This window comes from Choristoneura fumiferana, chromosome Z (genome assembly GCF_025370935.1).
Source record: "Choristoneura fumiferana chromosome Z, NRCan_CFum_1, whole genome shotgun sequence".
Lineage (NCBI taxonomy): Eukaryota > Metazoa > Arthropoda > Insecta > Lepidoptera > Tortricidae > Choristoneura > Choristoneura fumiferana.
In genome coordinates this window covers 6,286,168-6,298,803 of record NC_133472.1, presented here as the reverse complement: position 1 = coordinate 6,298,803, position 12,636 = coordinate 6,286,168, and the positions used below count along the sequence as shown (strand labels likewise).

General features: G+C 39.3%; 2 protein-coding genes across 2 annotated transcripts in view; both read left to right on the top strand.

The window, feature by feature from the left end:
* The window catches only part of LOC141443889 (uncharacterized), a 116,125-nt gene that overhangs the window by 78,906 nt on the left and 24,583 nt on the right, over positions 1-12,636 (top strand). The window lies entirely within an intron of this gene.
* LOC141443456 (estradiol 17-beta-dehydrogenase 8) lies at positions 2,611-12,515 on the top strand. The gene is made up of 7 exons (XM_074108798.1): positions 2,611-2,872; positions 3,270-3,407; positions 4,531-4,724; positions 5,547-5,652; positions 6,979-7,063; positions 8,752-8,867; positions 9,725-12,515. Exons 1-7 carry the CDS (start codon positions 2,833-2,835, stop codon positions 9,808-9,810), a joined length of 765 nt encoding a protein of 254 aa, XP_073964899.1. The 5' UTR covers positions 2,611-2,832; the 3' UTR covers positions 9,811-12,515.

Here is a 12,636-nt window from a genome sequence, read left to right as displayed (position 1 = left end):
AAATTATCAAATTTCCAAGTGTATTTAGGTTGATCATTGAAATCATTTTTCGAATATGGGTAAATTCCGAGCAGCGCAACGATAGTGTGCTGAGTCTGCAGTCAACGCCATCTATGATTCTTTAGCACTAAAGAGCATGAGGCTATGCATGACAGAGATCATAGATGGCGTTAAATATAATCCGATGATTGACGCTCTTATCAGCAAAGAGATTAGTACCTATAGAGAAAGCTATCAGGTTAAAAAAATTACATAGCAAAGAGAATGAATTAAACAGAGAAGTATAAATGAAATGAAAAAAAAACTCAATGAACAAATTATTTCCTGCACTACGCAGGAAATGAAATAATTATTCATGGCAGAGACTACAGACTAAGTTGTAATTTATAACAGGTATATATAGGTTTATAGGTACTCTATCTAAAAGTACGACACGGATCATGCATGACAGAAGGGGTAATTTTTCAAATGAAAAAATTACTTGTGACACTTACATAAAAACTATAGAGCAACCTCTAGCGCCATCTAGTAGTCATATTGCAGCATCCTGCACCGCGCTATCAAGCGCTATCGAATTACAACTTCCGACCCGCTTCCTTCGGACCTTGGTCCCCAGGCATAATGGCATTCCTCCGTATTTAGTTAGAGAAAAAAAAATGTCTCTATCAAAGCTTTCCTCCACAACTGCTTGAAGGCTAATTTGTAGAATGATAAAGATGATACCTAAATAAGGGAAAAAAACCGGCCAAGAGCGTGTCGGACACGCCCAAAATAGGGTTCCGTAGCCATTACGAAAAAATTAAGTAATATTTTTCTAAGGATTTCGTATTTTGTACGGAATATTCCAAGTTTAGGTAAGTATATTTAGGTTGCTATTTACTCTTAAACTACTAATAATTCTCAAGAAAACTTAACCGTTATAGTTTTCCTTGTAAGTTTGATATACTTACTACCATCCTGAATTTTTTTAAAAAAATCCACCACCGATTTAGATTTTAGAGGGGAGGGGGGGGACGCTCGATTTTAATGAAAATTTGCACTTTAAAGTTGAATATTTCGCAAACAAATCACTGATCGAAAAATCGTTTTAGCTACCCCCTAATCTAATGGTTTTAAGAGACCTATCCAACGATACCCCACACTACAAGATTGGATGAGAGAAAAAAAATCACCCCCACTTTACGTCTTTTTTTTTTTAATTTTTTATTGTACCATTTCGTCGGCATAGTTTACATATAATATATCCGTGCAAAATTACAGCTTTCTTGCATTGATAGTCCCTGAGCAAAGCCGCGGACGGACTGACAGACAGACAGACATGGCGAAACTATAAGGGTTCCGTTTTTGCCATTTTGGCTCCGGAACTCTAAAAATGATTAGCTTGAGTCCGCGACTTTGTCTGCCAAGAATTTGTTTATCGCTATCCCGCGGCAACTATGTATACTTACCTTATTTCTTTGAGATAAAAACTACCCTATGAAACGAAAAATGAGAGATAAAAATGGCAGAGGAACTAACTGTACTTACATTATTCTGTACCTACTGTATATTATCATTTTGCTGTGGCAATAGTAGGTATTGCAACGACTTTTACTATCGATGCAGCGGGGCTACTACGAAACTCGAAGTTCGTGTCGTGCGGTCCCTCTGACACTTATACTATTTAATACGAGAGCGAGAGGGACGGTACGAACTTCGAGTTTCGAATTTCGTAGTAGCCCTGCTGGCCCTAACTACGATGTGCAAAATGCGATCTTCGTATCTTGCCGTCCCGCTGACGCTAATATTTAAATAATATTATTCTAATTATATACTGAGCGGCAAAAAATCTGACCCTCAAATGTATGCAGAATCGGTAATTTTGTATAAAGTGTGGGCCAAATTTTGTTCCTCTGAGTATATAGGTACTAGAGAGCGAGAAGGGACGGGACGATAAGAACTTCGATTTTAGAATTTCGTAGTAGCGCCCCACTATCGATAAGTCTATCGATAGTAAAACTAATAAAACACTAATTTAAACTTAGCATGCCAAAACAAAACCTATTAGATGACCTCGGACTTTTGGACTTCGAACTTGAACACTAAAGCTAAAGCATTAACGCATGCAATTGCAAACAATGGCAAACAGTGACAGCGCAAATCCTCCCATCCCAAATAATCGCAATACATTACCTACGCTTGTCACTGTCACGTTATGACACCTCCAAAGGTGCGGTGCGGCCACATGCAGTCGCTCGTCGCTCGTTTGCAGCGATAAATCTGGTCACGTGACCCCATTTTGCATGTGATTTTGAAAAAAAATTAGCGTCAAGTCGCCGCGTCGAGCAGCAGCGACAAGATGGCTGTTTGCAGGAAAATGATCTTGGTCTTGAAAGATGATTTCTCAATCTCATTTACTTAGTAGCAGTCGTGGCAGTGGTACAAATAGAAAAAATTGGAGTGAATGAAAAAAAATAACAGTTTTTTTCCGAAAATGAAGTTTTTTTTTTCCAGCGGTAAAGCTCAACATTTTCAGCTTTATCGCTATATGTCACGTGACCAGATTTATCGCTGCAAACGAGCGACGAGCGACTGCATGTGGCCGCACCTTAAGGAAAGGAACGTGGGTAGGAGGCATTCTAGACTCTAAACAAACAAAATGTCATGTCACTTCTGAATGAAACCAATACCAAGATTACTTAAGTGATAACATAACATTTTTAAACATTGATAAGCTAAAGTTCAAAGTCAAAGGAAAGTACTATGCCCCATTAAAGAGCAAAACAACCTTGTGTGCAGCCAGTTTGAGATTTAATTTTGGTTTAATTTCCACGTTATTTTCATTTGTTTACTATGGCTGGAATTGTCGCAGGAAGACTCGCCTTGGTCACAGGTTAGTTTCTTTAAAATTAAAATTAATGCCTAGCCGATCCTAACTCCTGTTCTGTATTTAATTTTTTATATCGAACATTATGGTTTTTAACTTAATGGCCATCTCACGTTCTACACAAATATAACAAAATGTTAACAGAAACCTAAACCTATTTACATAATTAAAGTAGTGGTAGTAGTAGGTTTTAGTTATTTAAGTATATATTTATCTATATAAGTATGTTTATCCATTGCAATCCATAGTACAAGCTTTGCTTAGTTTGGGACTAGGTCAATTTGGTGTCAAGTTTCCCATGATTCAGTGGAAGTGTAGAATGGCTTTAGGGTGTGATTTATTAATTTATGATTTGCACATTCTTATGTCCATAAAAAATGAAGGCATTACATATTTTGATTAGGTGCAGGCTCCGGAATAGGACGAGCAACATGCCAGGTGCTGTCAAGAGAGGGTGCCACCGTGATAGCAGCTGACAGGAACTTCGAAGCTGCCGTGGAAACTATTAAGACACACACAGCACTAGCTAGTGGTTCGAATGGTAACTAAAATGTGATTAATAAGGGGCTGTTTCACCATCCATTGATTAGTGTTAACTGATGGTTAAATGTGATGCCGTCTCCGTCTATTCGAACAAAACAAATAGAGATGGCATCACATTTAACCATCAGTTAACACTAATCAATGGATGGTGAAACAGCCCCTAAGGGCTTACACAGATAGAGCATTTGTTTTTAGGGTTCCGTACCCAAAGGGTGCCAAAGGAACCCTATTACTGTCTGTCTGTCTGTCCGTCCGCCTGTCACAGGGCTCTATCACTTGAGTCGTAATAGTTAGACACTTGAAATTTTCACAGAATGTATTACTGTGGCCGCTATAACAACAAATACTAAAAACAGAATAAAATAAATATTTAAGGGGGGCTCCCATACAACAAACGTGCAAATACAATTTTTGCCGGGTTTTTGCTAATGTCTAATGTTGTATCTATAGATAATGGTATGGAACCCTTCGTGCGCGAGTCCGACTTGCACTTAGACGGTTTTTTTAAGGTTTTCACCCTTTTGGTGTTTTAGGGAGATTTTGCCAATGTAGGTGTTTTATAGTCTAAATTTAATACAGAAGCCTTATTGTCTGTCTATGACACATGTCTGTGTTAACACTTGACAGATGGGCGTGCCTTCAGTCAATTTTCAACTTTGACATCATACAAATAAAGCCATTTTTAGTATAATACCGCTACCCACGTTTACAGATTATGTAAAAACTATTTTATTTGTATGACATCAAAGTTGAAAATTGACTGAAGGCACGCCCATCTGTCAAGTGTTAACTCCAAGTAATCGTACTGTAAATCTGTTCAAAAAAATATACCTTGTTGAGTTTTTTGCCGGTGAAAGTACTGGCACTTGAGGTATCCCATCCTAGGCCTCTAGGTTGGCAACGCATCTGCAATTCCCCTGGTTTGCTGATGTTTATGGGCGGTGGTGATCTCTTACCATCAGGAGACCCACTTGCTCGTTTGCCATCCAGTCGTATAAAAAAAAAAAAAAATTCTTCTCAAAAGAGGTTTTTCCGAACCGGTGGTAGATTTTTTTTGACATTCATAAGTGCGTGTTATAGCCTAAATTAAAAGATATTTTGACTTTGACTTTGTCTTCCAGCTACTGGCGACCATTCCGCAATCGAGGTGGACGTAGCGGACTCTAAATCGGTAATGAGCGCTCTACAAAAGACTCTAGAGCAGTACAGGTCCCCGCCGACTATTGTAGTCAACTGTGCCGGCGTCACGCGAGACAACTGGCTGCTCAAACTGTCTGAGGAAGACTATAATAGTGTACTGGATGTCAACTTGAAGGTTGGTTCGTAAATTCAGAGGGAAGTGAGTAACTGAACAAGAGTTAGAAAGAAAATAGTAGATTGATAACCAAGGGTGGAAAGTGACCCATTTCCCCCGAGATATTTCTGGCGCTCGAACGAAGTGAGTGCGCCAATAGTTCGAGGGGAAATGGGTAATTTCACCCGAGTTAGACACTCTACTTTTGATTTCGACTGTGAGGAAAGTTAAATACTACAAAAAAATAGAATAATAATAAATTGAATTTACTTATATCCAACCTCCAACGGTATTTCGACTGGCCACTTGCCACGGCCGATTATTAAAAAAAATCGAGTTGGTCACGACCAAGGAGCTTATATACAAAACTGGTGGTTGAACGCGCTAACGAAGAAGTTTGACCTTTATTACTTATTTATATATTCCATCTCTTTCTTTCACTAAAGAAAGAGATGGAATATGTTTGTTACGTAATAATGATCAAATTTCTTGTTTTAAACGGATGTTCGGCGTTGAACCTCCAGTGTTGCATATAAGCTCCTTGGTCACGACGTGCATCTAGATGGCCATGCCGAAACGTGAAAAAAAAGTGTCATTAACGTAACTTAATCTTCGACTCCGTGGCTAATCGAAAAATTAAAAAAAAATACTTTCCATCCTAGAGATGAAAACGCAATTTTCCACCCGGCTATCTACCCATGAAAATTAAACTTTCCGAACAGGAGAGATGAAAAATACGTTGAACGCGTCTTGGGCTTAGCCACGCCTGATACAGTTTTCTATAAAGTGACTTGGGTTAAACACGTGTTCAACGGTTGTCTAAGGCTTCATGTAATGTTCCAGGGAACGTTTTTGGTTATGCAAGCGTTCGCACAGGCTATGACGGAGAAGGGCAAGCCAGGTTCAATCGTCAACATATCCAGTATCGTCGGCAAATACGGCAACATGGGTGAGTGAAAGAGAAAAAAGCCGGCCAAGAGCCGTTACGAAAAAAACTATTACTCATTTTCTAAGGATTTTGTATTTTGCACGGAATCTTCCAAGTTTAGGTATAACTCGTATTTTATACCTACCTTAGGCTGACAAACTCTTTTTAATTTTTTTTTTATGATTTTGTTGGCATACTTGCTATATATTATATCCGTGCAAAATTACAGGTTTCTAGCATTGATAGTCTGAGCAAAGCCGCGCACGGACGGACAGATAGACAGACAGACATTACATGACGAAACTACATACAATGGTTCCGTTTTTGCCATTTTGGCTACTGAACCCTAAATAACCGGCCAAGTGCGAATAAGACTCGCTCATCGAGGGTTCTGTACAAAGTAGGTATTTAAGCGGCATTTAAAAAAAATCACCTTTTGAGTAATTTATACAATGTTTTAAGCTATACAAGTGATTTTCCTGAGATACCGCCTTTTGGTAGCAGGGCAGGGCAGTATGAATATCCAGTGTTAGCAGAGCCCCTCCAGAGCTCCTTAACAAAAGTGGGGTCATTTTAGATGATTACTGACGGGCTTTTCTGATTGGTTGCGCTATAAAAGCTTACCTTCATAAAGTCCGGTCGCGGAGCACGAAGAATTTGGTACAGTGACCTTTCACTGTGTCTCTGTCGCTCCCGCGTAAATAACTATTTGCCTTCGCGCTGAATGAATTTGTACGAATGCAACGTCAAATATTCACGCACGAGTGACAGAGACAAGTAATGAAGGTCATTGTGCGAAATTCTTCGTGCTCCGCGAATTTTATGTTAAGGACAACTGGAAGTACTCTATAGGTTTTGGTTGCCTGAGAATTTGTATGGAAAAAAAAATGCATGTTTTTTGATTGCGTTGACTTGGAAGTTTGTAGGTGGTAGTTGGCAGGTGGTAGGTCCTTGTGCAAGGTCCGCCCGGATTGCTACCACCATCTTGCTCGCTAATCCTGCCGTGAAGCAGCAGTGCTTGCACTGTTGTGTTTCGGCGTGGAGAGTAAGACACCCGGTGAAACTACTGGCACGTGAGGTATCTCATCTTAGGCCTCTAGGTTGGCAACGCGTCTGCAATACCCCTGTTGTTGCAGATGTTTATGGGCGGTGGTGATCTCTTACCATCAGGAGACCCACTTGCTCGTTTGACATCCAGTCAAAAAAAAAAAAAGTTTGATTTTTATAGCTCCAAGGGGTAGCACATCTCGTGGTAGGATTCCTGAGAATTCTATCCAGAAGATGCATTCATTTTCTCAATTTGATCAAAACAATCGACGGCTTCTTAACTTTTCTTAATTGTTACAGGACAAACAAATTACGCTGCCAGCAAAGCAGGTGTTGTCGCCATGACGCAATCAGCAGCCAAGGAATTGGGGAAATTCAATATAAGGTACCCTGACGCAATCATGCGCCAGTGAATAAAAATAAAATACTTAAATAAATAAATATCATGGGACACTTCACTTGACACCAATTGACCTAGTCCCAAACTAAGCAAAGCTTGTACTATGGGTACTAGGCAACGGATAAACATACTTATATAGATAAATAATACATCCACCCGAGAGCAAACATTCGTATCATTCATACAAATATCTGTCCCGGCCGAGAATCGAACACGGGACCTCAAGCTTCGTAGTCAGGTTCTTCCACTTGGCCATCTGGCTATCTAATCCGGTCGAATGATTATCATTATAGGCCTGGTGTTCATAGACTTTTTCAGTTTGCGGCGCACGCGCACTTACGCTTAGGGTCTACGCTAACTGACGCGGTTTGCACGGAGCTGGTGGACGCCTATAGAGAAATAGTATTGTATTTTACTCTTTATTGTACATGAAAAAACATGAAATTAACAAATAAAATAATAATAAGAAGTACAAAGTCGAACTTATCCCTTAAAGGGATCTCTTCCAGTTAACCTTTGAACGATTGACAGGGATATCAGAAAAAGGAGTAGACACTACGAGTACAATGAAAAGATAAAATATTTAAATAAGTCAAAAATAGTGCATTATAAATACACATACATATACAGGTCCACACTAATACGTAATAATAAAACAATAAACTAATACATACAAGAGAAATAAACTACATGCATAATACATGCGTAACACAATCCCAAAACAGAACACAACACTATCTCTTTTATAAGAATTTAAGCGTAGGCCCTTAGGCTACTTATGATTGTTTTTTTGGAGTCTTTTTGTATTTTTTATTTCAACTCCAAATTTGTTACTTTTACGGGTATCCCGTGAAACCATATCGAAAATAAAAACTGAGACATGGATGCACAGAAAAATCAGAAAAAGAGACCAGCGCTGGGAATCGAACCCAGGTCCTCAGCAATCCGTGCTGCGTGCTATAACCCCTACACCACCGCTGGACAGGAATCTAGACACTAATTTTTCCTATGCATACATATCTCAGGTTGCTTATTTCTACTACGCTACTTATGCAGCAGCACTAGCGACATCTATGTTCCGCTCTCATCGAGAGACGTCACACTCTTTCGGAACCAACCGCTCACCCAGACAATCCCAGCGCTGGTCTCTTTTTCTGATTTTTCTGTGCATCCATGTCTCAGTTTGTATTTTTGATAAAGCCTTAGGCTACTTGTCGCAGAAATAAGCCACAAGTGTTCGTGTGGCCCTGCCGCTATGCGGCGAGGCGGAATTTCCGGGGAGTTTTCAGTAGGTAGGCCTTCTGCTCCGGGAGTCACACATACCCGTCCCGGTCCTCCGGCCGGGCGGAATGCGTGACTGCATTTTTTCCCCGAAAAAAGGCCCTTAGGCTACTTACACACTATGCGGCTAACCGGTTTCTTTCTCAAGCGGTACTTTGAGGAGGGACGGCACGCTCAAACTTCGGTTCACTACATCTGCTACTTATTGTGTTGTCACAAATTGTTCCATAATTATATTATTTCAATTACATTTATTATATACTCAGTGGCACAAAATTTGGCCTACTCTACATATAAAATTACCTGTAACTGAATACATTTGAGGGCCAAATTTTTTGCCGGCCAGTATATTTTAATATTTATGTTTTGACAGTAAGTTTTTGTGTTTCCAGAGTGAACGTGGTATTGCCGGGTTTCACTGAGACGCCTATAGTGCAAACAGTTCCCGACAAAGTGAAACAGGGTATGCTCAAAATGGTCCCCCTAGGGCGGATGGGCCAACCCTCTGGTAAGTCTAATTTGTTCCTAAACCTCTCAATTACCAGAGTACAAGTAAATAGTATTGGGTAAGTACCTTTTTCAGAGATGATCCATATTGTATTTTTTATCGATACCACGTTTCGTGGGATCAATTGGTTTTGTGCCTTGGTCTGTTTGATAAAAAAAGAGGTGGTACTGACAGCTGTCAGTTGTCAAATGTCGCCGTACACATACGTACACACTCGCACACCTACAAACACGTACGTACGTAATGTAGTCTACTATCGATAAAAAATATAATATGGACTATTCTAGAAAACTTAAGGTACCCAATTAGCGATTTTGTATTGAAACTCACTAATACTATCAGATTGTATTTTGGCACAGGTCGGAAATATCTGTGCACTTGATTTTTTGACACCATGAAATGGTCAGCTAACAAGCATTTATCATACACTCCGCAGTATTATTTGTCCTAGTAGTGGGTACAGCCTCCTCTCAATTTAAAAGGACAAAACGGAAATGTTATGATATGATAAACCACTGTTTTAGAGTTTTGACACAGCTATTTACGATTTATCTGTTATTTTTTTTATTTTATTTAAAGACACGAAACTAGATAAAATATGTTTCAACCTTGTTTCAACTTATACCACTACTTCCTTCGTAACTGTAAACTTTTTGACGTAAAACTCTGATAAATTTTGTGAAACATTCGAAAGTAAATTTTTCATCCCTTTTCAACTGTTTTATGTATGTATCCACCCACAAACCTAGATTTTGTTATTCCTGTCAACAAAAATTAAAGACTTGCCATCATTGTACGCAAGTCTTATTTTCGCATTAACTTCACAGTCCTCACGATATGAATTGTTCTTATTACAGAAATAGCTGAGGTGATAACTTTCCTAAGTTCAGACAAGAGCTCCTTTGTGACAGGAGCCTCCATCGACGTCACCGGAGGGTTTTAAAGCTTTTGCCACCAACTTCTGAATCAGCCCGTTTTTCCAGCCAGTTCAGAACAAAGACCGTATTGTCTCTTTCTACATAATCGCATCATTTCTTTCTACCCTTAAGCCTATACCGTATGATAGAAAGAAGTGGTCGCGATGACGAGTGCGTTAGACAATACCTTTCCACCAAAGATGTGCTATGCAGCTATGCTGCGGGGATGTGAAAGCTACGCTAGGAAACTATTTGACCGTTTTCACTAATGCTATGCTATGTAGCCGTTCGAGGAAGATGCGCTATGAAGGGAAGGTGCGCCGCTCGAGTAAACGCACGCATCCACCAGTGCCATGCTATGTGGAGCAATGAATATGATTGGTGGATATCAAACACATCTATAGCAACGTAGCGTAGTACATCTCTTTTGGAAAGACACCCTAAGGCTTCAGGGTCTAAATATCATTCAAGGAACAATGGATAAATTAAGTTTAATGTGGTATTTCACACCAGTGTTTACCCGACTACCCTAAGGAGGAGTATGTTTTTCAAACGTACTTATGTAGGTATATCGAAAATACAACTGAAACATAGATGCACAGAAAAAACAGAAAAAGAGACCAGCGCTGGTAATCGAACCCAGGTCCTCAGCATTCCGTGCTGCGTGCCATACCCCTACACTGCCACTGGACAGGAGTACAGACACGAATTTCTCCTATGCACCACATATCTCAGCTTGTTTGTTTCTTATTTAGTCGCTTAAGCGGCGACACTAGCGACATCTATGTTTTTAGCCCTCAACGAGAAACTTTCAAACATTCCATTGGAACTAACCGCTCACCCGGACAAGAGATGTCGCTATTAAGCAATCAAATTAAGATTGTTTTTTGGAGTCTTTTTGTATTTTTTATTTCAACTTCAAATTTTGTTACTTTTACGGTCATCCCGTAAAATCCATATCGAAAATACAAACTGAAACATAGAAAATTTGGAATTTAAATACAAAATACTCCAAAAACCAATCTTAATGTACCTACTTATATATATCTATTTTTTTGGTCCTTGCTGTAGCCTAAACGGCTGAATTACTTTCAACATAATTATGACGTATCGTTAAATTCGTCCAAACTGTCGGAGTAACATAGGGTATCTTCGATCATCAATAGGGTATGTATAATATTTCAAAATGGCGTCTGCGAAAACAAATATGGACGGTGGTTTTTTTTTTGCAACTATACTCTGTTCCAACGGCGGGCGAAAAAATGAACATTGAACAAGTATATATTTTGTCCGATGCACTTGTTTATCATTTGCTCTTAGTACAAACTTTCAAAGTGTGGGCTGTTAGTGGTCACTCCAGATAATAAAAATGTTGTATCATGTTTTAGAATGACGTTGAGAGATACATGCGAAAAGCCCATAGTAAGGTTTTTCGCTTGCCGTTGAAACAGAGTTATGGGTATCAAATGAAATCTAATAATTAAAACATTTATATACATTATATTCCGTTACTGGATTTTTGAGCTATCTAGTCAAGATTTGGAATGGGTCCCGCTGCAGTTTAAGTTACTTAACAGTTTGTTTTTTAAATCTTTATTTTTATTTAAAGTTTTTTTAACGCAGTCTGGTTATTTTTTTTTATTGTAAGGGTAAGTTGCTACGCCAGTACCTTTAGCGGAACTATCCATACTAATATTATAAATGCGAAATTATTTGTTTGTATGTTTGTCCGTCTTTCACGGCGAAACGGAGCGACGTGATTTTTGGCATAGAGATAGCTTATGGGCCTGAGAGTGACATAGGCTACTTTTTATCCCGGAAAAATGCACAGTTCCCGAGGGAACAGCGCGCGATAACCGAACTCCACGCGGGCGAAGCCGCGGGCAAAAGCTAGTTACAAAATAAATTTCACATTAGATCCTTTACCAGTGATGAAGGAAGGAACTTGAAAAGAAACAAAAAAGGAAAAGGAATCGGAGTAGAAAATTCCATTAACGTAAATATTCTAAAACTAAGTTTATAGTACATTGTGTCTTTAGGGCGGTAAATAAGGAATTACGAACGAGAGTCAATTAGAAGCCCGAAGTCGAAGACTGAGGGCTTTAATGAGTCGATGTTCGTAATTCTAGTACCGCCCGTGCGACATACAATGTTTTTCATCACATTAGCGAGTAAAATTGTATATTTGTAAAAGATAAACTAATATTTTTTCAAAAATTACCGATACCGCTGACTGCGCTCTTGGCAGCGCCAGCTGCCCGCCGCCCTCCCTCCGCAGCATGTGCCCGACGTGCGCGCGCTCCTGCAGCAGCGCGCGCACGGAGCAGCAGCACGCCATGCAGTATCAAACTCATTTACCGACCTTGGGCTTCATGACAAGAAAATTAGTACGGGCAATGACTCATTTACCGACCACGGGTTTCATGACAAGCACATTAAGGTCAAGGGTATTATTTGGGGGGTTGCAACCAAGGTAGCCTGCATGTTACGACACTGTTTACGAGCAAGTGTGATGAAAAATATGTGTTTTTGTGTTTTGAAATTATTTAATGGAGGTTAATGGTGTCAAGGTAACAATCTAGTTAGTAGTGGAAATCGATTTTTAACAATGTACAATGCTTTTGGAAGTTTTTTTTACAATCTATTTAATAGTACCTACTTATTTTCATAAATTATAAATGTATATCATTCATTATGAAAGTGCCTATGGTTTTAATAAAAAATGCATTTACTTGGCTATTTTTCCTTATGCTTTACCCTTATAATACTGCACTGTCGTTACTTGCAGTTTTGCCTTTCTAATAGTTGAGTCGTTGAGTAGACATTGCGGGATTTCATAAAAATTCTCATGG